Consider the following 21629-nt stretch of genomic DNA (forward strand, 5'->3'; position numbering starts at 1 on the left):
ATCTCTGACCATTTTGGCTAATAGGCATTGATGGGCCTATCCTTCAGGAACTTATCTTGTTTGGTTTTGAAGCCAGTTGTACTTTTGGCTGTCACAACATCCCGTGGGCATGAGTTCCACAGATTAATTGTGCTTTGTGTGGAAAAAGTACTACTTCTTGTTTGTATTAAACCTAATGCCTATTAATTTCATCAGGTGACCCCTGTTTATTGTATTGTAGGAAAGGGCAAATAACACTTCTCTAGTCACTTTTTCCACACCAGTCATGATTTTATAGACCTCTATCAGATCCCCACTTTAGTCTCTTTTCTAAATTGAACAGCCCTAATATTTTTAGTGTCTCCTCATATGGAAGCCATTCTGTATCTTTGATCAGCTTTGTTGCCCTTTTCTGAACTTTTTCCAATTCCACTATATCCTTTTTGAGATGGGGTGACCAGAACTTGATACACTATTCAAGTGGGGGCACACCATGGATTTATGATTAGATTGTCACATCTTTGAGATGGGGACTGGTACACTGTGTTTCTGCAGCAGCTAATGAGGGACTCTCTGCTGATTGGAACCCCTTGGTGCAATTGTAATATAAAAATAATAAATATCTAGAAAGTTTAAATAGTAGAAAGAGGCTCAGTATAACTGTGTATAAACAGTTGTTGCTGAGAGTAGAACAATAGTTCTGCCATCGCAAAGCCAATAATGATTATATTTATTTTTGAAACCTAGAGAAAAGGAAAACCACTTGACCTTTCTATCACTAAATGGCTCTGACAGAGATGAGGGAATCATGAATCCGTAACAGAGCATGAACTCAATTCCTTTATTCAGTGGTAGATGTTTCAACAGCAACATAGGATCATAATTTTACTTTTACCATAGTGTACAGGCCTATTGCAGAAGAAAGGTAGGCCTATTATAGAATCATAGAAGATTAGGGTTGGAAGAGACCATAACGAGGTCATCTAGTTCAACTCCCTGCTCAAAGCAGGACCAACACCAACTAAAGCATCCCATCCAGGGCTTTGTCAAGCTGGGCCTTAAAAACCTTGAAGGATGGAGATTCCACACCTCCCTAGGTAACCCATTCCAGTGCTTCACCACCCTCCAAGTGAAATAGTGTTTCCTAATATCCAACCTAGACCTCCCCCACTGCAACTTGAGACTATTGCTCTTTCTTCTGTCATCTGCCACCACTGAGAACAGCCTAGTTCCATCCTCTTTGGAACCCCACTTGAGGTAGTTGAAGGCTGCGATCAAATCCCCCCTCACTCTTCTCTTCTGTAGACTAAACAAGCCCAATTCCCTCAGCCTCTCCTCGTAAGTCATGTGCCCCAGCCCCCTAATCATTTTCATTGCCCTCTGCTGGACTCTCTCCAATTTGTCCACATCCTTTCGGTACTAGGGGGCCCAAAACTGGATGCCATACTCCAGATGTGGCCTCACCAGTGCTGAATAGAGGGGAATAATCACTTCCCTTGATCTGCTGGCAATGCTCCTACTAATGAGGCTCAATATGCCGTTTGCCTTCTAGGCAACAAGGGCACACTGCTGACTCATATCCAGCTTCTCATCCACTGTAATCCCCAGGTCCTTTTCTGCAGAACTACTGCGTAGCCAGTTAGTCCCCAGCCTGTAGCGGTGCACGGGACTCTTCCATCTTAAGTGCAGGACTCTGCACTTGTCCTTGTTGAACCTCATCAGATTTCTTTTGGCCCAGTCCTCCAATTTGTCTAGGTCACTCTGGACCCTATCCCTACCCTCCAGCGTATCTCTCTCTCCCCTCATCTTTGTGTCATCCGTGAACTTGCTGAGGGTGCAATCTATCCCATCATCCAGATCATTAATAAAGATGTTGAACAAAACCAGCCCCAGGACCGACCCCTGTGGCACTCTTCTTGATACCGGCTGCCAACTAGACATTGAGCTGTTGATCGCTACCCATTGACCTCGACAATCTACCAGCTTTCTATCCACCTTATAGTCCATTCATCCAATCCATACTTTTTTAACTTGCTAACAAGTTATGGTTGAAGAGGTGCCAAAACAAAGCCTTAACTTTGCTGAAGGATTTAAGCCTCCAAATTATTGAATATTATGTGCATCCAACTGTCCATGTTTGAAACAGATTCATTCCACAAACATTTGAATGCTTCCAAAAAGTTACCCCTTTTCGTGGGGTGAATTCGTTCCATTCCATGTGTGTCAGAGAAAAGAAGAAAACTTACCAAAACCTCTTCTCTCCTTTAGTGCAGAACACAACCACTGAATACACTCATTTTTTGTCTCTTCAAACTTCTTCCCCTTTGTTCATCCACCTGATTAGCAACCTGAAATCACGGAAAAGCTTCCTAGCTGCAACAGAACTGCTTAAAACGTAACCGACACCTACACAACTGGAAATGTAGTGCACATGTCTCAAAATACTCAGCGAGGATGTTAAAATGCACGGTGATGTTGCAGAATGCCTTCCTGCATGTGAGGAGAGGGATTGGTCGACCTGGAGATATTTAAATCACCTCTGAATAACAGTTGGCAGGTCAAAAAGCCAATATGCAGAAGTGGAGCTATTCCAACAATCCAGACACATGTTAGCAGTAAAACACAAACCATGGAACTCCGTTGGTCTGCCAGCTCCTGGAGGAATTGTGCACCATGGAAGATCTCACCAGGGCTATAGACTGAACAAGGGCAAGTTTCCGTAGTGTAGTGGTTATCACGTTCGCCTAACATGCGAAAGGTCCCCGGTTCGAAACCGGGCGGAAACAGTTTGCCAATTCTGAAAGATACTCAGGTTCTCCTGAGATTTGTTGAGTGCCCAAAGCTACCAATGAAGTTGGAATTCAAAGTATTTGTGATTGGACACCAAATTAATAATTGGTAGCACCAATGTCTGACTCTTGTTTTATGGGGGGAGGGATAGCTCAGTGGTTTGAGCATTGGCCTGCTAAACCCAGGGTTGTGAGTTCAATCCTTGAGGGGGCCATTTGGGATCAGGGGGCAAAAATTGGGGATTGGTCCTGCTTTGAGCAGGGGGTTGGACTAGATGACCTCCTGAGGTCCCTTCCAACCCTGATATTCTATGATACTATGAACCATATACCATGTGCCCAACACTGGAAAAATCTACAGTTGTGGTGGAAGAACACAAGCAGATGTAAGTATATGCACAATAGACTGATATACCCCTGTCTACTTTCACCTACACTATGTGAAGCTGTACCTCTCTTGGACTGTTTCCTTGGGAAAGCAGGAGGTGCTGTAGAAATATATGTGCTTGGTACAGGTGCCAGTAGGGTAAGGGCATATATACACAGGCCTGAGTGATACTGTTTTGCTGCAGGCTGAAAAACTAGCATAATTGAAAATGCCAGGGCTTAAAGTAGTCTCAAAGAAATGCTGAATCTATCATTGCCCAAAGAGACAATTTAATTAATATAGCAAAATGTTGGAGCTTGTTTAAACACGTAATATTTTTTTCTTCCTGTGAAGGGGACAGGGAAGGATTTTTAATATTAGATAACAGAAATAGAAGGCATAGCAAATTGAAATTATTTGGATTTGCCAATGTGAATGCACTGCAGGACTATTCCAGCAACATTAGAAGCCAAGTAAGTATGGAACCAGAATGGCTAGACACCAGTGTCTGAATTGGTGCTTCCCTGCTGGCTGTAGGTCATATTACCCCTTCTTCAAGTATCAGTCAAAACCAAAAGTCAATGAGATGTACTTGCAAACCAAAATAAACAAAAATTCCATTTGCAATTCTGCATGTGAACCTGCATGTTCCCCACATGCCCTCCTCTGGACACATCTTTCCTAAAGCGTGGTGCCCAGAATTGGACAAAATACTCTAGCTGTGGCCTCACCAGTGCTGACTAGAAGAGGACAATTATCTCCCATTCCTTACATACAGCTGTTAATACACCCAACATTAATCTTTTCCACAGCTGTGGAATTTTCAATTTGTGATCCAATATAAGCCCCATATCCCAGTATTACCACCTAGCCACTTATTCCCCATCTTGTAGTTGTGTACATGATTCTTCCTTCCTAAGTGAAGTGAATGTGAGCTGACAAAAGAAAAGGAGAGTGAAAGAAATAGAATTCAGAAAAAGTGGCAGAGAACGAAAATCACTGAAATACAACTTCTACCACGTTTCACTTACAAAGATTCCAATGATGTCAAAGCATTTTTAAAAGATGGAGATCATCCCCATTTAGATTTTTTTCTTTTCCCCTTCATTAAGTAAATTCTTGTGGCTAGGACACTAATTAGTTCTATGAAGGGAACTTTGGAATAGTACTAATACTGTGTGTTCATGTAATATGTAGGGATTCAGGGCCCTAGCAATGGATTATAGCAAATAGAAATATTTGAGATCTACCCATCTTTGGGCCCGAACCTGAAGGATATTGAGGATGGGAACTGTCCTGCCTGGACATTAGTTTTCATGAATTTGTAAGAGTTAGCTATCCTTGTCCAAAACTTTTCTAGCCTTCTGTCCTATTGTACAGTTGGATGCCTGGCCATCCCATTTTTCTGTAAATTAATTCCTGTACATATAAAAGTGTGTAAAGTGTTTTGGCACAAATGGTGTTACATAAAGACATTTGCCTACAGTTCTTGTTCACAAGTTGCATTAAAAAAAAAAAGGAGAATTGTGTTTTTACTACTAACCTCTGTGCATAAACTAAAATTAATTTCTTAGGATACTAAGGAAACTCATATTTAAGGCAGTCTTACAGTGCAATGCAAAACCAGAAACCCTCAGGTATTCAAAATACTGATATGTTTAAGTCTAAAGCAGCCTCAACTTATGTCTTTATGGGAGACCTTTAAAGGCAATACATAAACAGGATTTTTTCTGTATTATATGACGTATTGATATAGCCTGAAAGGGGTGTTTTTTTTTTCAGTTGAAGTGGGATAACGGATCCATGTCTAAGACATCCAAGAGGTCCTACAAAAGTCATGAAGACAAGAGATGACATGCCTAATATTTCTAAAATAAAAATAAGCAGAGCACACCCACAAAAATTTAAGCCTTCAATATAATAAAGTAAAAAAAGTACACTTTTTAAAAAACCCATTACAGGTCACCTTTAACATTCTTTAATGTAGTCTCTGGTGGGCGATACCTCTCACCCACACACTAAGAAGGGGAGAGAGTGAGACAACTGATCTGCATTTCTAATGCGTAAGTGAAAAATTTCATTCCAAATTACTGCCTGCAAAGTGACATGTCAATTAATGTTGTACTAAGACTTAAAATAAAAGAATCTTTCAGGTGAGCTGGTTAACACACATACTAAAACTGTTTGTCAAACTGCTAAATGTGTAAAAAAATCTTGTCACACTGTTTTCTGAATCAGATTCCATTCAAGTGGCACATTTGTGAACAAAGGGAGTTTTCTACAGAGAAATTTAGCATTTGCTAATGTTTCCTGATACATAATCTCTGAAATTGCCAAAATAAAATTTAATTGAACACAGAGATAAAGGACAAAAATATGCATTTTCTAGTCAAGCAAGTATTTGTTAGCATGTCCTTTTTTCTGACAAGTTAAAGCTAAAACAGTTGCTTTAGTAATGTTTAAGATGTAATATTATAAATATTGCAGTAACATCTACAGCACTTGACTTGCGTAACACGGTTGTAGGCCCCACTCATGGCTTAATCCTGTGAAGTGGTGCAAAGCTCCTAGAGGCAAGCTTCCGCTGACATCAACAGAGTTTAGGGTGCTCAGCAGCATACAGGATCAGATCTTTTAGGAATAACTGTGTATCAAGTGCTTATTAAATAATTGATAGTGTAGGCTTAATAAAACTTTGTTAGTGTCCCCCAAAAGATTGTTCTAAGTGTCTTTCTTCCCCTTTGAAATATGAGGAAGGTCAAGTCTTGTCTGTCTTTCTTGGTGGAGGGCTCTTAGAGATCTCAAATGTGTGCAGGAACATGCAGCCCTGAATTGAAGAATAGGTGTTGAGCTCAGAGAGCTGTCATTCATTATTCCACGAGTTTTAATTAGTAGTGCTGGCACTTGATGTCAATCTTACATCAGCCACAGGAGTATTCAAGAATAGTCCATGTGAATTTCTAAAGTGAACAAAACTTGAAGGTGAATTTTCTTTCTAGACACTGGAAAAATAAGCAGAAGCTTGTTGTTCTTTTACAAGTCATTTAGATCAATTTCCTCATCTGTGGGAAAAGCACAGCCAATATTTCTATGCAGAAGATAGACTATTCTGAGGACACATACCATGCACAAATCTTCACAAGTCCACCAGAATAGAAATCTGGAACAGTTGCATTACTTGTTTTCTGTTGTGTCTATTTCCAATGTACAGCTTGATATTCTTCCCAAGCCATCCCCAGAAGGTAATGTAACAATCTCACCCAATTTAAAGATTTGATAAATTATAGTAACTAGAATGTTACAATGTACATATAAAATCGTGTTAGCTGCTTGACAGTCTAAGAAGAGACTGTTTAAAAAAAACCTGTGAAGGAGAAAATGTCAAGTTGTATCAATGTGAATCATATACAGTAAGTTATTTTTAGCAAAATGACTGAAGCCTGAGTTTAGATACCTCTGTATATCCTTTTATTTCATGATGGGACACAAGGACAGGAGGAATTGATCAATTTGAAACATGGAGGGGTTTTTTTGGTACTTGCATTAGTTCTCAGTACCAGTACGTGTCGTGGCAAAATATAGTTAAATACAATTTTGCAAGAAAATCTGTAGTTTCACCTATCCTAGCTGATGTCACTGCAACTCAAAAATCACACCTAGAAAGAAATTCAAGAGCAATGGTTCTCAACTTTTTCCTACAATAGGACCCCTGGAGATCCCCCCCTTCCATTTAATATGGGAAGGGTGCGGTGGTCATAAGACACAGGTTGACAACCTCACACCCTAATCAATCATAGGATCACACAAGGAGGGCAAGTGTCTTTGGAGTCCTTTAAAACTCCAGGGGAATGCTCTAACATCAATGCTCAGCTTCAAATATTGGAAAGTGACAGGTTCTGAAGGCAGGGAGGACATAGGCTTGGACTATGTTTTGGTCTCACAGGTTAGGAGAAGCCGGTCAGACTTATCTTGAGAATGAGATGCTTTTTGCTTTTATGATGTTTAGTGGAGGCAGTTAGGTAGTGTAGGAGGTGGCTGCAGCACTCACCTAGGGAGAAGTAAAATTTTCCAAGGGTGTTACTGCAACACAGTCCACATAGAAACCAGAAAAAGATGTTTTCCTGGTAGCAGAATGGAACCTGTTTGTTGGGGCCCTTGGATGTACTCAAGCACACAATTGGGCTGAACTGAGTATGATCTGGCACTCTTAAAAACATAATATCCTTGCCATAATATCTTTTAATGTAATATTTTTGTAAACAGCACTAATCAAATTGTTTGGTTACAGTTGCAACGTGATCTCCATATAACAGCTACAAAATTATCCCATTCTTTCTGATTTGAAATAGCACTGTAAACTGTCAATTTTATCCCCAAACCTGTCATATATGCTAGCCGCTCAGTCACTGGCTAGCACCACTAAGTACTCCTAAGCCTTGCTCCTTTCTCTTGCACACAAACTTGATTCTTTTGTTGGGTCACTATTTCAGGACTTCCCTGGGTGAAGGTCTATGGCTACATAATTATGAAATGCAAGTCAGTGTGCTGTAGGACTGCTTGCAGAAGAGAGACTTGGATAAAACTGTAGAGGTTCCAACTACAGCATACAATCCAGTTACATGAAACTATCCATCATTCTCTGAGTGCGTTATACTGGTGTTAATACAATATTCAGAGCCCTAATATAAATGTTTTATTTAAAGACAAGTAAAAAAAAAGTGTGCACAAATACAGGAAATGATTACACAGTATAATGTTCAAAACAGTGTTCTAGGTGAAGGAGAAAAATACAGTAGCAACAGTATTCAACTAGAAGAGCACCCAGAGTCCAATTTGTATACAGAAATGAGGTTACTCCGCATAAACACATGATCCTGATGTAGACCGTTTATCTTTACAAGATATAATAACCTACTGTACTTGACTGTCCATGCCTGATTTCCCTGCTGAATATGCTAAGACAGCCTCTACACATTTAACAACTTAAAAAAAAATTAACAGTTAATGTCATGGCACTTAGAGTTTAGAAGAGAAAGTAAAAAATAGACTTGCAGTGACAATTGTTTAAAATATTTACCACTTTTTTTGTTAACTAAGTTGATACTAAAACAGAAGGCAGATCTTAAGGTTAAAATACATAAATAAAAAATGCGTAACTTCTGTAACATTATCTATAAAAAAGTTTTTGCATGAAGCACAAAAACTTCAAAGTGAGAATTCCATTCATCTTTATGTGCATGATGAAAATCTGAAAATGCACTTCCTATATGAAACTGTTTTCCACTGAATATCCTATGAATTTGAGTCACTGTATAGAGTCCAGTCCATTCCTCATGGATAGCAGCCTCCGAGTTTAATACCAACAAATTCCAGACTTCTATACAGACGACGACTTTACAAGTCAAAGGCTAAATACTTCAAGATTATCCCAAATTTAACTTGTGTAGTGGAAAAAAACCTTTAAGATTTAAATAGATTAAAGCCTAAAGAGCAGCTTCTGATTTTAAGGGCCCAACTTGAGACATCTTACAGGAGCATTATTTTCATGAGACTAGGGGGGCCAGGCTCAGTACTTCCCAAAAGTTGAGGCACCCAAAACAGCTTGTCAGTTTTGAAAATGTAGCCTAATATATTTTTTAAAAGATTAGTCTTACAATGTATCTTGTAAACAAAAGTGAGCTAGGTACTGTACTATGGGCATGAACCACGTAGTGTCAACCTCTCTCATTAAAGCTACTAAGTCAGTGTATGAAACAGTTTAAGTGTACAAATGAAGGTAATTCACATCACCAAGACTGAAATTATAGTGTCAATGCACTATAGCTTTCAAGGGAAAACAGCAGCAGAGGGGAAGCTCATTAACCTTAGGTAATTCTTGCTAAAGGCTTGTCTACATGGCACTTGCAACTATATCAATGCAAACTAGGTACCTTTTAGAGCACACCAGCAGGGTGAACACAGTACAGAATATTAGTGCACTCTACAAATCCCACCCCCTGATGTGCTTTGCCAGCACAGTGTAGACAAGCCCTAAGGTATGTTGTGTTTTCAGAATAGTGTTCTATTAACTCTGCTTTTACTAAACTTAGCAGTTTAGCTTAAGCCTTTTATAGGAGAATTTATATAGATTTGACTGTCTCTTAATATCCCTTTTACTTAAAAATGTTTTAAAACCAAGCATAAAATATATTTGGCATCTCTTCAGCCAATATATCCCTCAAAGATTCAAAAAAAAAAAAGTTTGAATATTTAGGTATCCATAAGGACATTTATAAGAATCACACTTCCGGTCAAGTCACTTCTTGTTTAAATTATTTCCATTTATTCCAATTTTTCTGCCAGTTAGTTTAAGTCCATTGTGGACACCTAAGATTTGGAAGAGCTTATTCATAATTGAAAAACATCAAAAAAGTTCAGGAGTCACTGTGGCTAGCCCTTCCACTTTTCAGATACTGGGTTACATGAATAAAAAACATGCACTCTTTTTTCCACTGGGAAGAGTGAACGCTTTTCCAACAGCACGGCAATAAGATTCTATTAATTTTACTGTCTTCTCCTTAGCTAGGCTGTAGCTATAATATAACCATTCAGATCTACCAAAACTTAAGGAATAAATAACATGAGGTCCTACATTCTTGAATATTAGCTGCCAATTTCTGCTAAAAAGAATTCTCTGTGCAGATTTTTTCCTTTAAAAAAAGTATGAAGTGAGTTCCACTCACTTAAACTGACACTTTACATCACTTACAGCCCTTGCTGAAAGGGAGAGGCTTGGAAAGGCACTCACTTTTCACATAGCAAAGTGTGTGTGTGTGTGTGTGTGTGTGTGTGTGTGTGTGTGTGTGTGTGTGTGTGTGTGTGTGTGTGTGTGTGTGTGTGTGTGTGTGTGTGTGTGTGTGTGTGTGTGTGTGTGTGTGTGTGTGTGTGTGTGTGTGTGTGTGTGTGTGTGAGTTACCCCCAGTTATCAATCAGAAGTAGCTCAGGAGTGGAATCTATTCATTCAATTACACGAGCATAATCTTCTCTTGGAACAGAATCAATGTTCCCTAGTCCAAGAAAGCAGCCACTCTCCTTCACTCTACCCATTTTAAAGAACTGCTGTCCTACTGTCATTTGAGTGTATGGGGGCAACACTACAGCTTCAACTGTAAACCTGAAAAGGTCAGTGTACATAACAAGGTTGGAGAGAGGCTTTAGAAGTTACCAGGGCTAAAGTCTTGTCAGTCTTGCTGTTAAAATGCAAGTATATAATGGCTTTTAATGCTGTTTCATTATGTGCCCTAATGCAACACATGCTCTTAAAGCAGTAAGAAGATTTTTCCTTAAGCAGACAGCTACATTACTTACAGCAGTTTAAACAGAAAAATCGCTAGCTGAGAGTTAGCAACCAATGGCTGCTTCTATATTAAAATTAGACTTTGGCAAGATTGTTGGAAGATTAACATTTCAAAAAATTTCTGCAGCCTAACACAAAGTTCAGCATGATAGCAAGTTGTAACAACCAAGATTAAAAATCTGACTCCACAGCTGGTGGCAAGGGTAAAATGTTTTTCATTTGATGCAAGTGCAACCAAATGGCAATTTGTTTATCCATGCAGAAAACAAGTGATAGGTGCAATATATGGCACAGTCCAGAAACGAAAGATCAGACACATTCCTCAGCTGACATCAAAAGAGGATTAATATATTCAAAGCCTTCAAATTCAGATTGGTCAATCTTCTTCACAATATCACTGTTAAAATAAAAACTAGTTAGTATCTTGAGTTAACACAAAATTGCTACTTGCAATATTACTCAACTAAGAGTATCAAAGTTGTATAAAAAGGATGAGGAAACTAAACCATAAAGAGTTGGTCTTAAACTTTAGAACCCTAAGGAGGGCTTTCTTCTGTAGTCCTCTGAGGAACAGGAGTCAAGAAGTTGCAGGGAAGCAAGCAACGAACAGGTGCATAAGAGAAAGGGCAACAGCCCTGTTCTTGTCTTCACCCAGGCACCAAAGTAGGCCCAGCCACTCCATCTCAGTGCAGCAAAATCCTCACACAAACTTACTTCTCTGCCAGCCTCTAAACACAAAGAGACTTCTGGCTTCATACCACATTCTGCCCTCCCCATGGCTCCTGCTGTCTCTGCTCTTTACCAAAGAGAGGTGGGGGCTGAACACTCCATACAGATTTCAGACTAGCAGCTGTGTTAGTCTGTATCCGCAAAAAGAAAAGGAGGACTTGTGGCACCATAGAGACCAACCAATTTATTTGAGCATAAGCTTTTGAGAGCTACAGCTCACTTTATCGGATGCATTCAGTGGAAAATACAGTGGGGAGATTTTCCACTGAATCCATCCGATGAAGTGAGCTGTAGCTCTCAAAAGCTTACGCTAAAATAAATTTGTTAGTTTCTAAGGTGCCACAAGTCCTCCTTTTCTTACTGCATACAGAGGTACGAGGCTGGCTCCATTTATGAGAGCTGACTTGGCTTCTCCTTTCCTTAGGTCCTCCTGGCACAGCACTCTCTACAGGTCTGTTAGGTTAAACCCTTCTAGAATGGATGGTGTCTTAAAAAAATTAAGAAATTAGTTACTACTCCTCTCAGTGTATCTTCACTCAACTATCTCAAGCAAGATACTTATTTACAATAAGTGAGGGTATGGAACATTTGTATCGGCTGGTAGTGCTTACAAGTTATTCATGCATAATGTTCCAAAGTTATTTCATTAAATACTATAGAAAGCCCTCAAGCTCCTAAAATAAAGAGAGCAGTCTGGTTTAGGCTGATTACTAAGGGTGGAGTACAGGAGTCTACAGCAGAGCGATCGGGGATCGATTTATCGCATCTACACTAGACTCGATCAATCAATCCAATAGATTCATCGCTACCCGCCAATCCGGCGGGTAGTGTAGATGTACCCTTAAGACTGCAGCGTCCCAAGAAATCAAATGATGAAATTAAAACCCCCAAATCTTGGTTAAAGATCTACAAGACTGCAAATATGGCGTGTGTTCATAAGCACCAACTCAGAGGGTGCTCCGGGATTACAGCACCACCGGGGTAAAAACAGTGGGTGCTGAGCAGCCCCCCCATCAGCTCCCTCCCTGCCCCCTCAGTGTTTGCCACCTGCCAGCAGGTCCTGCTGATCAGTGCCTCCCACACCCTCCCCACCACAATCAGCTGTTTCACAGCGTGCAGGAGGTTTTGAGAAGGATGGGGAGGAGTGAGGGAGAGACGTGCTGGAGGAGGGGGCAGGGCCTTGGAAGAAGGGGTGGTGTGGGGGCAGGGTCTGGAGCAGAGCTAAGGGTCAAGCAAGACCCAGCACACTGAAAAATCAAACACCTGTGCTTGTGTTAGCAAAAGGTCTCTTCGAAGAGGATACCCTCAAGCCTCCACCTCCAAAAAGAGCACCCATTGACTGTCTCCATAAAAATTTTAAACACTTTGAGAGCATCTTTTTCACTCCCAAAGTTTTTGTAATGATTTTGGTGTAAAATTTGGTTCACTTTTTCCAAGTCTAGAGAGAACCACACTGAATGAAAGTTCCCACACCCTAGCAGCAGACTGCAATAAAAACCCTGTAGGTACATCTTTTATAAAGCCAATCAAACTGATCTTGCACCATTATAATTTACTAACTTTTTTAAAAAAGGTTTTGTTAAGTTTGAGTTACTTACTCGTCATCTGGAGTGAGCTGGACAGGTTCATTAGTGAACTGGGAATCAAAGTTATCCAGACCAAATTCACCTGATATATTTGGTTTAAATGGAGGAACCACCTGTTTTTGTTCCATCTAGAAATAATTTAAAGTATGTATGAGTAACAGCCTATCAGACAGATTACATTTATGTTTAAAAAAGGACTGAGTTCTGAAAACATTACTTAAATTTCTCATGTCTCTTACAAACATTCCAGCAAATTAATTAAATAAATTAATATGATTAGTGTGTAAAAGGGTTAATGGAATCTACGTCCTCTCTTCACAGAACAGTTTAAAACAGTTAAAAAAAATTAGGCATCCCTTTTAACCTTCAGTTAAGACAAACTTTCAGAGCTATACTGCACATACCAGAAGAAACAAACCCATCAGTGTTTACATACCAGATCCCAATCAACATTGCGGAAGAATGGATGTCCCTGAATATCTGCAAATCCTGTTTGAGGATGGCAGCCTAAACGTTCCTTTGGATCCTATGGAAAAACGAAAATGTTTCAAAGTGAAAAATTATTTGGAGAATATGTGACCTCGAGCATAAAAGGCTAAAGTTACTCATTGTAGATTTCATTAGACACACTAATGTCAAAGCTGCAAGTGTATTAGGCTAACGCACTGGCCAAAGTAGCCCTATTCTCAAATTTAAATCTGCAACTGTTTTACTCTGCCTTCAGAAACAGGAAGAATTGCCTAATATACGCTGTAATTCAGTTACAAGCTTCTGTATTTGGTTATATGCCCCCCCCCTTTTAGTTAAAATGTGCAAATATCAAAATATATTGCATGCTTGAGACCTATACTGGCCAGGTCACAACTGGATTTAATATGGGAATTTTCATAGGTGGAGAACGTCCAGGCAACCCCATTAGAAGACCCCAAGTTGAACCTGGGGCAAACGGTTGGGGTGCAGAAAGGGGTGAAGGGTGAAAGCTCTAAGAGAGAGTTTGGGTGCAGGAGAGCGCTCCGGGCTGGGGCAGTGTATTGGGGTGCAAGAGGGGGTGCGGGCTCTGGGAGGAGGGGTCAGGGCTGGGGCTTAGGGTGCTGGCTCCGGGAGGGGCTCAGGGCTGGGGTGCAGGAGGGGGCTTGGGGTGCTGGCTCTGGGAGGGGGCTCAGGGATGGGGGTTGGTGTGCGGCCTCCTGCCGGGTAACACTTATCTCCAGTGGCTCCTAGTTGGCAGTGGGCGCAGCGAGGCTAATGTAGGCTCCCTGCCTACCCCTGCCCCATGCCTCTCCCGGAAGGGGCCCAACGTGCTCCTGCAGCACCTAGAGGGGAGGGGGCACATGGCTCTGCACACTGCCCCTCTCTGCAAGCACCGCCCCCCGCAGCTCTCCCAGCCAATGAGAGCTGCGGGGGCAGTGCTTGCAAGCAGGAGCAGCGTGCAGAGCGAGACCCCTGCCCCCGGGACTGCGCTGGCCACTTTTAGGAGCAGCATGGGGTTGGGGTAGGTAGGGAGTCTGCCTTAGTGGCAGCCACACTGCGCCACCAGAGAGCACGATTGACTGAGAGATCCTCTAGGATCAACCTGTTGATCGCGATTGACCAGTTGGTGACCACTGCTGTAACACGTTTAACTTATTGAAAAAGTTGATAAGCATTTGCCGCCAGTTCATATCAATTTTCCAAGCAAAATTTATTTTTAAATACCAAAGACATTAAATGACATGGTCTTTGTCATCACATTTGAAAGGGAAGTTTGTCAAGCCCAGAAACTTGCATTCAAGACCTTCACTAACTAACATGGGGGGAGACATTTTGTTCTGAAATAAGAAGTCTTAAGTGATCTCTCAGAAGTTCCCTTCTGAAATATTCTGGCCATATTGTTTCAATGCAAAATTCCACACACATTAAGTCCACCTACTTCCAATCATTCAGAATGATTATGATCTAGCAGACCATAAGTACCACAGAATTTCAGAAGTGATGTTTCAAAAATTATGGTAAAAGTATCTGTTTCCTCAATGCCTGGTTAATATGACTATTCTGTGCATTTCTAGATCTTTTATTTTGTGTTTTACCCATTAGGTCTGAATATTTACAAAGTTTCAGGTTTTTTAAACAGTTAAAAAAAAAATCAGCCAAACGTAGGTCAGTTCCATCTATTAAGAATTCTGCTTTAGAACAGGCTCAGACCTTGTCTGCAGAGCTTCAGCTCAGGGGCAATTTCAATTTCAGTTATATCCTCGTAAGTGTAAGTTGACAATGGGAGCTCTTGAAAAACCTTAGTTCAAATATAGGGCTTTAGATCTTACCTTGTTAAGAAAACTTTTTAGAACACTTGCTGCTTTAACAGAAAGGGATCGTGGAATACGGATTTGTTTTTCCAAAATGACTAGAAGAATCGAGAATTTAAGACATCAGAACTTCGTATGGTTAAAGTTTCTTTTCTTTGTAAAACAGTGTTTTGTAGAGACAACAAAAACCACTAAATAAAGTGGATGCCGCTTAATAGCAACACTAATATAAACAACTTCCTGTTAACAGCAACATTTTGTCAGGAACCAATCCCATCCCATTAACTAATGTTAAGGATACTGGCAATGGCAAGCCACGGATTTTTTTTTTTTTTTTTTTGAGGGGGGCGGGTGGGGGACATAGCCACAGGCAGGTTTGTGGGGCTGCAGCCAGGAAGGAAACACTGGACAATGCCTTTCCTGGCTGCAACCCCAAAAACCTGTGTGCAGCTGGTGCTGCCATGTACCAGCGCTTCCTTTCGTGGCTGCAGTCCCACAAACCTGTTTGTGCTCAGGGACTGCACAGGAGGTAAGGGGCAGAGACGCCTGCATCCACACCCAATGGGGGAAACCCTGCTAGAGACCCAGTGCTGCGGACTGGGAGAGGAGGCTGTCGGCAGGACAGCAGTGGAGATTGGTACTGTGCAGTTCAGTGGTCCTCCAGCACCCCCACTGCTGCCCTGGCCACAGTTTTCCCTCCTCAGGGAGGGCCCTGGCATCTGAGCTGCACCCATCCTCCCCACAGATAGATTTGCAGGGCTGCAGCCAGGTAAGGCACTTTCCAGTACTTTCAGCTGCAGCCCTACAAACCTAACTTTTGCTTTTTGGCAACTGCCAGATAATGGTAACTTTTTGCTGTCAGCCAAAGGATTGCCAATAAGCAGAATCTATTGTATGTTAAAACCTCACCACTACTCACCTTGAAAGAGATAATCTTCTGTGTTCTGATCAGGGTTATCGGAGCTTCCAACAATATCAAATGGGGATCTGCCAGCCATCATTTCAAACATAAGTACACCTAATGCCCACCAGTCAACGCTGAAGCCTAGGATTTAAAAAAAATCAGAATAAGCACTATTTTATCAGGGAGGACTTAATTTTAATAAGTATCAATGCTAACTATATGAAGAACAAGATATATTTTACAAATGAATAATTGGACGTCTTGATAGTCAGAAAGGCATGCAATGGTTAAGTTATGACCTAAAGACTACTGTACATTTAAGGTGGGCATGACAATGGCAACAGAAGTCCTCTGGTTCATTATGTGCAGGATGGAAGGCAGTACTCGGGAAGGAGATGGAATGGAGACTTAAAAGGTTGGTGCTGGAACCTTAAAGATTAGGTTCTCAACTTTAAGTAGTAATGTTAGTATTTAAGGGGGAATAAAAAACTCTCAGCCTCAGCTGTGTATTAACAGCATTTTTTGGTGGAAGGTTACACAGATATTTGTGTCAAACACTGCAACAAACAACAATGGTTACTTAGGCAGGTGACATCACATATTCTATTGTTCACTGCTGAAGACAGGGATCAATTAACAGTTCTAGTATCTTAATTCTCCTCAAGGCTGGGACTGCTATAAAGATAGCCTGCTTAGCCTGGGGAGAATCTGGCAGAAAAGAGGAAGGGTCTTGTGTCACTGAAAATTAAGCATACCTAACAAGACAATACTAAGCCATCTCCCTCCTCTGGAAGGAAGGCAACTGTGATAGGTTATAGGGTGAGCCTCAGGCCTTTGCCAAAAACATAAGATGCAAGTAATGCAATGTTCCAGAAATGTCTGCGACTAGCAAAATACCCTTTTGTATTAGTATAACTATAAAAGTGGCCAAGTTAATCCTGAGAGAGAAAAAAAAAAGTGTTACACCTACAATAGAACTTGTACATACTGTGTTTGTATAAATTTTAATAGCTATTAAAAGGTCACTAGATACATTTTACTTAGGTTTATATGGATAAAGCATTTTAAAATGCTTAAGTACCTGTTTACTTGATAGTATCTGTGACCCAATACTTAGGTTTATAAGAGAGAGCTACAGTGAAAAAGGGAGCAAATGATCAAGTTCTAAGCTAACAAATGCTTTACCACTGAGACAGGAGAGAGGCAAATTTATCTTGGACCCCAAGAAGAATGATTCTTTTTACCTTAGAAGGAAGATGAATAAGACGAGACGTGACGAAAATACATAATGAATAGTATAGAGACAGGAGATTAGGAGTTTGTTCCTTGTCTCATGACACAAGAGAACATTCTATGAAATTAAAGGGTAGCAAATTCAAAACGGAATTCCCCCCTTCCCCCCACAAAATGCATAACTAAACCATGGAATTCTGTCCCAGAACGTCATTGAGGCCAAGAAGTTAACAAGATTGAAAAAGGGACTAACTGGACATTTATATGGATAACAATCCAGAGTTATAATAGCTAATGTTAATAAACTGTGGAAGATATTAAAACCTCATGCTTCAGGGTTTAATGCTAATTATAAGGGATTAAACCACTAGCTAACGGGGGGGTGGGGGGGTGGGAAAGAGCGCGGAGACTATTCCGCATCTGCCTAAAATGAGATATCTTGCCCCTTCCTGTGAAACATCTAGTGCCGACTATTGCTGGAAACAAGATGCTGGATCATGGGTCTGATCTAGTATGGTGATTCTTATTTTCTTCCACAAATCATTTTACAAGGAAGTTAACAGAAATGCATTACAGCTCAAGTATTTTATGATGCAGCACTGAAATAAATCAAATTACCATAATCTTCTCCTCGCAAAATCTCAGGAGCAATATAGTTGGGAGTTCCACAGAAAGTGCTGGTTGTGTCTCCAGGCCTTAATCCTTCCTAAAAAAAGGAAAGGAAAAACAGAGGGGAAAGTTTTATACCATTTGCTAAAAATTACTTCTGTTTACTATATAAAACAACTATACTTTGTGTAGTGACCCATACCAAAATAAGTTACTAGACTTATATAGTGCTTTGTATGCAGATTACATGCATTTCTTCTATAAAAATAGATCTGTATGCAGAGTGTACAGTGCACTAAGAAAAGCTCTGTCTTCATTGCACCTGTCACTGTTTTCTAATAACGGTCAAAGAATGAAATTAAATATTCCCTTTCTAAAACACTAGATGTTTAAGTTACAAAAACACTATGTTGAATGTATTAAAAAACCAAATCATGTTTTAGGCAACACTATCTTAATTACCAGTCAGAAATGTGTGTTTAAGGTATAATGGATTGCAGTGCTTTCCCATGGCATGCAAGGCACCACACAGATCTAAAACAATTTAAAGCAATTGCAGCGTCAGTGGAAATCTGGCTTCATCTAACCTAAAAAGCTAAAAACCACAAAATGACAGACAACACAATTCAGAGAAGCTTCTGTTCCTATTACTAGCCAACATGACTGATCCCAACAATGAAGGTCAGAGGTTAAGCCCAGGACAGGTAGAAGATGTTGAAGTATGGCTGAGGGAAAGTAACGAGTTTTTTTTTGTTTGTTTGTTTTTTAAGCATTTAAAACAGACTCCAGATTCCTATCCCAAACCTTTGTTTGCAGAAGTGGTGTATCACAATTGGTTGCATCAAAATGGTGGGAAATCGTAGACGTGACGTTCCTGACCACACCACCATTGAATTCAGAATTTTGACTGTTTTAAAAACACGTGCACTGTTCTCCAGCCAGTTCTGCAACAGAGTGTGCTTTTAGCACATTTGTCTTGATTTGGGTGACATTAACAGCCTACTGCCTGAACAAGTAAATAGAAAAGTACTGGTATCCAAGGGCTGATACAGCAGAGTGGCAGATCTAACTAGTTAATAGACTGGGAACTATGTTTTGTTTCAGAAAGTGTGAGCATTTTTACCTTTAATGAATAAATGTATGGCATAAAGTCATAGCATGTTGGGTTTCACTTCATAGCGCCCTTTTTTCCCCCAAGGAAAAACAACAAAAAGGAAAAAAGTAGTGTTTTTTCAGGATTTTGAAAGCAACAGCTCTGATTGCCATGTCCAGATTTCTGTCCAATAGATTGAAGCACAATCCTCTGGTCAATGACATATGGATAGGGTGTTTTTTGCTGCCATGGCTATTTGGGCATCCAATAACCTTAAGGAAAGACCCTAAGACTGAAAACTTGCTTCTATATACATTAAATAGACCCACTACAGAAAGAGACATTCCCCATAAACAATGATTAGGCAGCCAAAAAACACTTTTATAAACTGCCATGGATTTGGAATGACAAAATGCTTAAAAGCTTTTAACACTATGTTTAAGACAATGTAGTTCTTACTCCTCCCTGAAAAACACACACACTGAGCCCAGCTTAAGTGGCACATATGCAGAGTTCCATTCCTGGCCTTTAATAAGATAGCTGAAACTTGAATGCTCTACCCTGTAAAACTGAAGCACCTGAAAAGCACAAATAAAACTTTCTGAGATGAGGATCCAGTTTAGGGGAATGGACCCAGAATGGTGGTCAATGAGGAAATTCTAATTGCCAATCATTTTAATTGAATGAGTGAATTCATGCAAGCAGACGCAGGCTTTCAATCCTAAGCATGTTATAAGAACATCATTTAAATCAGAAGTAAACTAGACCATTTTGAAAGCTGAATTCCACACACAAGTTGTGATTGTATTTCCCTGGCAAGCACCTGCTATGCAACTTATTTTTCTCCAGTGCCCAACAACCAGCTTACAACTGAAAAGTGCACAACAAGCAAAGACAAGTTCATGTTTCAGTATTACATCCACAGCATGAAAGTGGACAATGCTATTTTGGAAAGGGGAGAGTAACGCAGTCTTTAAGAAACATGCTGATATTCCTTACATGACTTATTTTCCGTGGCTATTTTTAGGATGAGACCTCTCTCTCCCCTCAGTGTCTGAAAGAATTGTTATCCTCATTCTGTAGCCCAAGCATACCTTACTGTCTGCTTTGCCTGTAAGCGAAGTAGTGCCTTAATTTTTTTCCCTGGAATTATCTTCAGTCTGGTCTGAATATTTAACTCCTCTGGAAGATGTGGGGAAAAACTAAGCAAGGCAGTTCTCTTGTGGTGTGGAAGCAACGCCCAGCAGCCCAGTGATGACCATTTTAGAAAGGGCCTTGCTCCTAACCTGCCTCCGAGACAGGTATCAAAAGGCTGTTCCTTCTGTTTGGGCTGGGGCATGCTGGGATATGGGAGAGGCGGCCAAGGCCCTTTATAGAACTGGACTTCTTTCCCATTCTCAGAAGACTGAGTGGACACATCTCCTGGCTAGGAGACACAGGAAGCTGTTACTCCCATCTGCGTGTACATAGAATTAATGTGTTCGGGTTCATCTGTTTAAAGTAACACAAGGCTGAAACATTCACAGCCAGAGAGTTGGGGTAATACACTCATTTTGTGTTTTTCCATTTTCAGTTTATTATTTTATCCTGCTACATTCTGCGATTAGCTTTAGATCCCAATATACAGTGGATTGTAGGCAGGAGTGTTTACACATCTGAGTAGTTCAGCATTTCTTGTTCTTCCTTCCTCCTTTTAATTTCAGATGGGATAAAGCCTTTTGTTTCCACATGAGCTGTATATAAGTTGATAACAGACTTAGTCAGTTAATAAGCTACCATAAGTTACAAGGTACCCAAGCAAGAAGTTTCACATTTTATCTATTTGGAAAAAATTCTCCCTCACCTTGCACATGCCATAGTCTGTGAGTTTTATGTGCCCCTCAGAATCCAGTAACACATTGTCCAGTTTCAAGTCTCTGTAGATTATCCCTCGCTCATGAAGATAGTTCAATGCTAGACTGATTTCTGCAGAATAAAACCTAGAATGAAGTAAGATACATTGATGACACAAGGTCCCTCAGTTTTTCAAAACAGATTTACAACTACAGCATAATAAATAGTGCAGCAATAAAGTGTCCTTCGTGTAATTCTACTCTGAAAACCAATACTGTTTATTCAGTCATAGATGCTTATAAGTGCAAAAGTACATTCACTGCTGATAGCCCTGCAGAGCCAATACATCTAAGAGAGAATAGGATTCTATTCCTTTTTGCACATCAGAATTGTTCACCAACTTCATGCTGCAGTGACAAAGTCTGACCTCAGTCACACTTGTGACCCCACTGAAGCTGCACAGATGTAAATTGGGGCTGAAGAATTTTCTTAGTAGTGATGATACATAAATAGAAAGAACTCAGTTGAATCCTCAGATCACAGAAGTAGTTTGCAGAGATGGAAGTTAGGAAGATTTATATATACATACACACACACACACCCCTCTTTATTTAACTGTTATCAATATACAATCTATATGGTACACTGTTAAACTGGGAGGGTGTATTGAGTGGGACCCACTGGGGTCAGTTCTGGGTCTGGTACTATTCAATATTTTCATTAGTGACTTGGATAATAAGGTGGAGAGTACACACGTAACATTTGAAGATTATATGAAGCTGGGAGCAGTTGCTAGCAGTTTGGAGGACAGGATTAGAATTCAAAATGACATTGACAAATAGAGAATTGATCTGAAATAAATAAGATGAAATTCAATAAAGACAGGTGC

General features: G+C 40.3%; 1 protein-coding gene and 1 non-coding gene across 2 annotated transcripts in view; one reads left to right on the plus strand and one right to left on the minus strand.

The window, feature by feature from the left end:
- Window positions 1-2692: 2692 nt before the first annotated feature.
- Window positions 2693-2765, plus strand: TRNAV-AAC (transfer RNA valine (anticodon AAC)). The gene has a single exon. It is a non-coding gene; the product is annotated as a tRNA-Val (tRNA).
- Window positions 2766-7813: 5048 nt separating this feature from the next.
- The window catches only part of PRKCI (protein kinase C iota), a 44844-nt gene continuing 31028 nt past the window's right edge, over window positions 7814-21629 (minus strand). Inside the window, exons 12-18 of the mRNA XM_077825743.1 lie at window positions 20751-20886; window positions 17824-17911; window positions 15988-16113; window positions 15087-15166; window positions 13223-13312; window positions 12799-12914; window positions 7814-10868 (exon numbers count right to left, since the gene is read on the minus strand). Of these exons, the coding sequence (XP_077681869.1) occupies window positions 10781-10868; window positions 12799-12914; window positions 13223-13312; window positions 15087-15166; window positions 15988-16113; window positions 17824-17911; window positions 20751-20886 (724 nt within the window). The 3' untranslated portion in view covers window positions 7814-10780. The remainder of the gene's footprint in view (window positions 10869-12798; window positions 12915-13222; window positions 13313-15086; window positions 15167-15987; window positions 16114-17823; window positions 17912-20750; window positions 20887-21629) is intronic.

This window comes from Eretmochelys imbricata, chromosome 9 (genome assembly GCF_965152235.1).
Source record: "Eretmochelys imbricata isolate rEreImb1 chromosome 9, rEreImb1.hap1, whole genome shotgun sequence".
NCBI classification, from domain to species: Eukaryota; Metazoa; Chordata; order Testudines; family Cheloniidae; genus Eretmochelys; species Eretmochelys imbricata.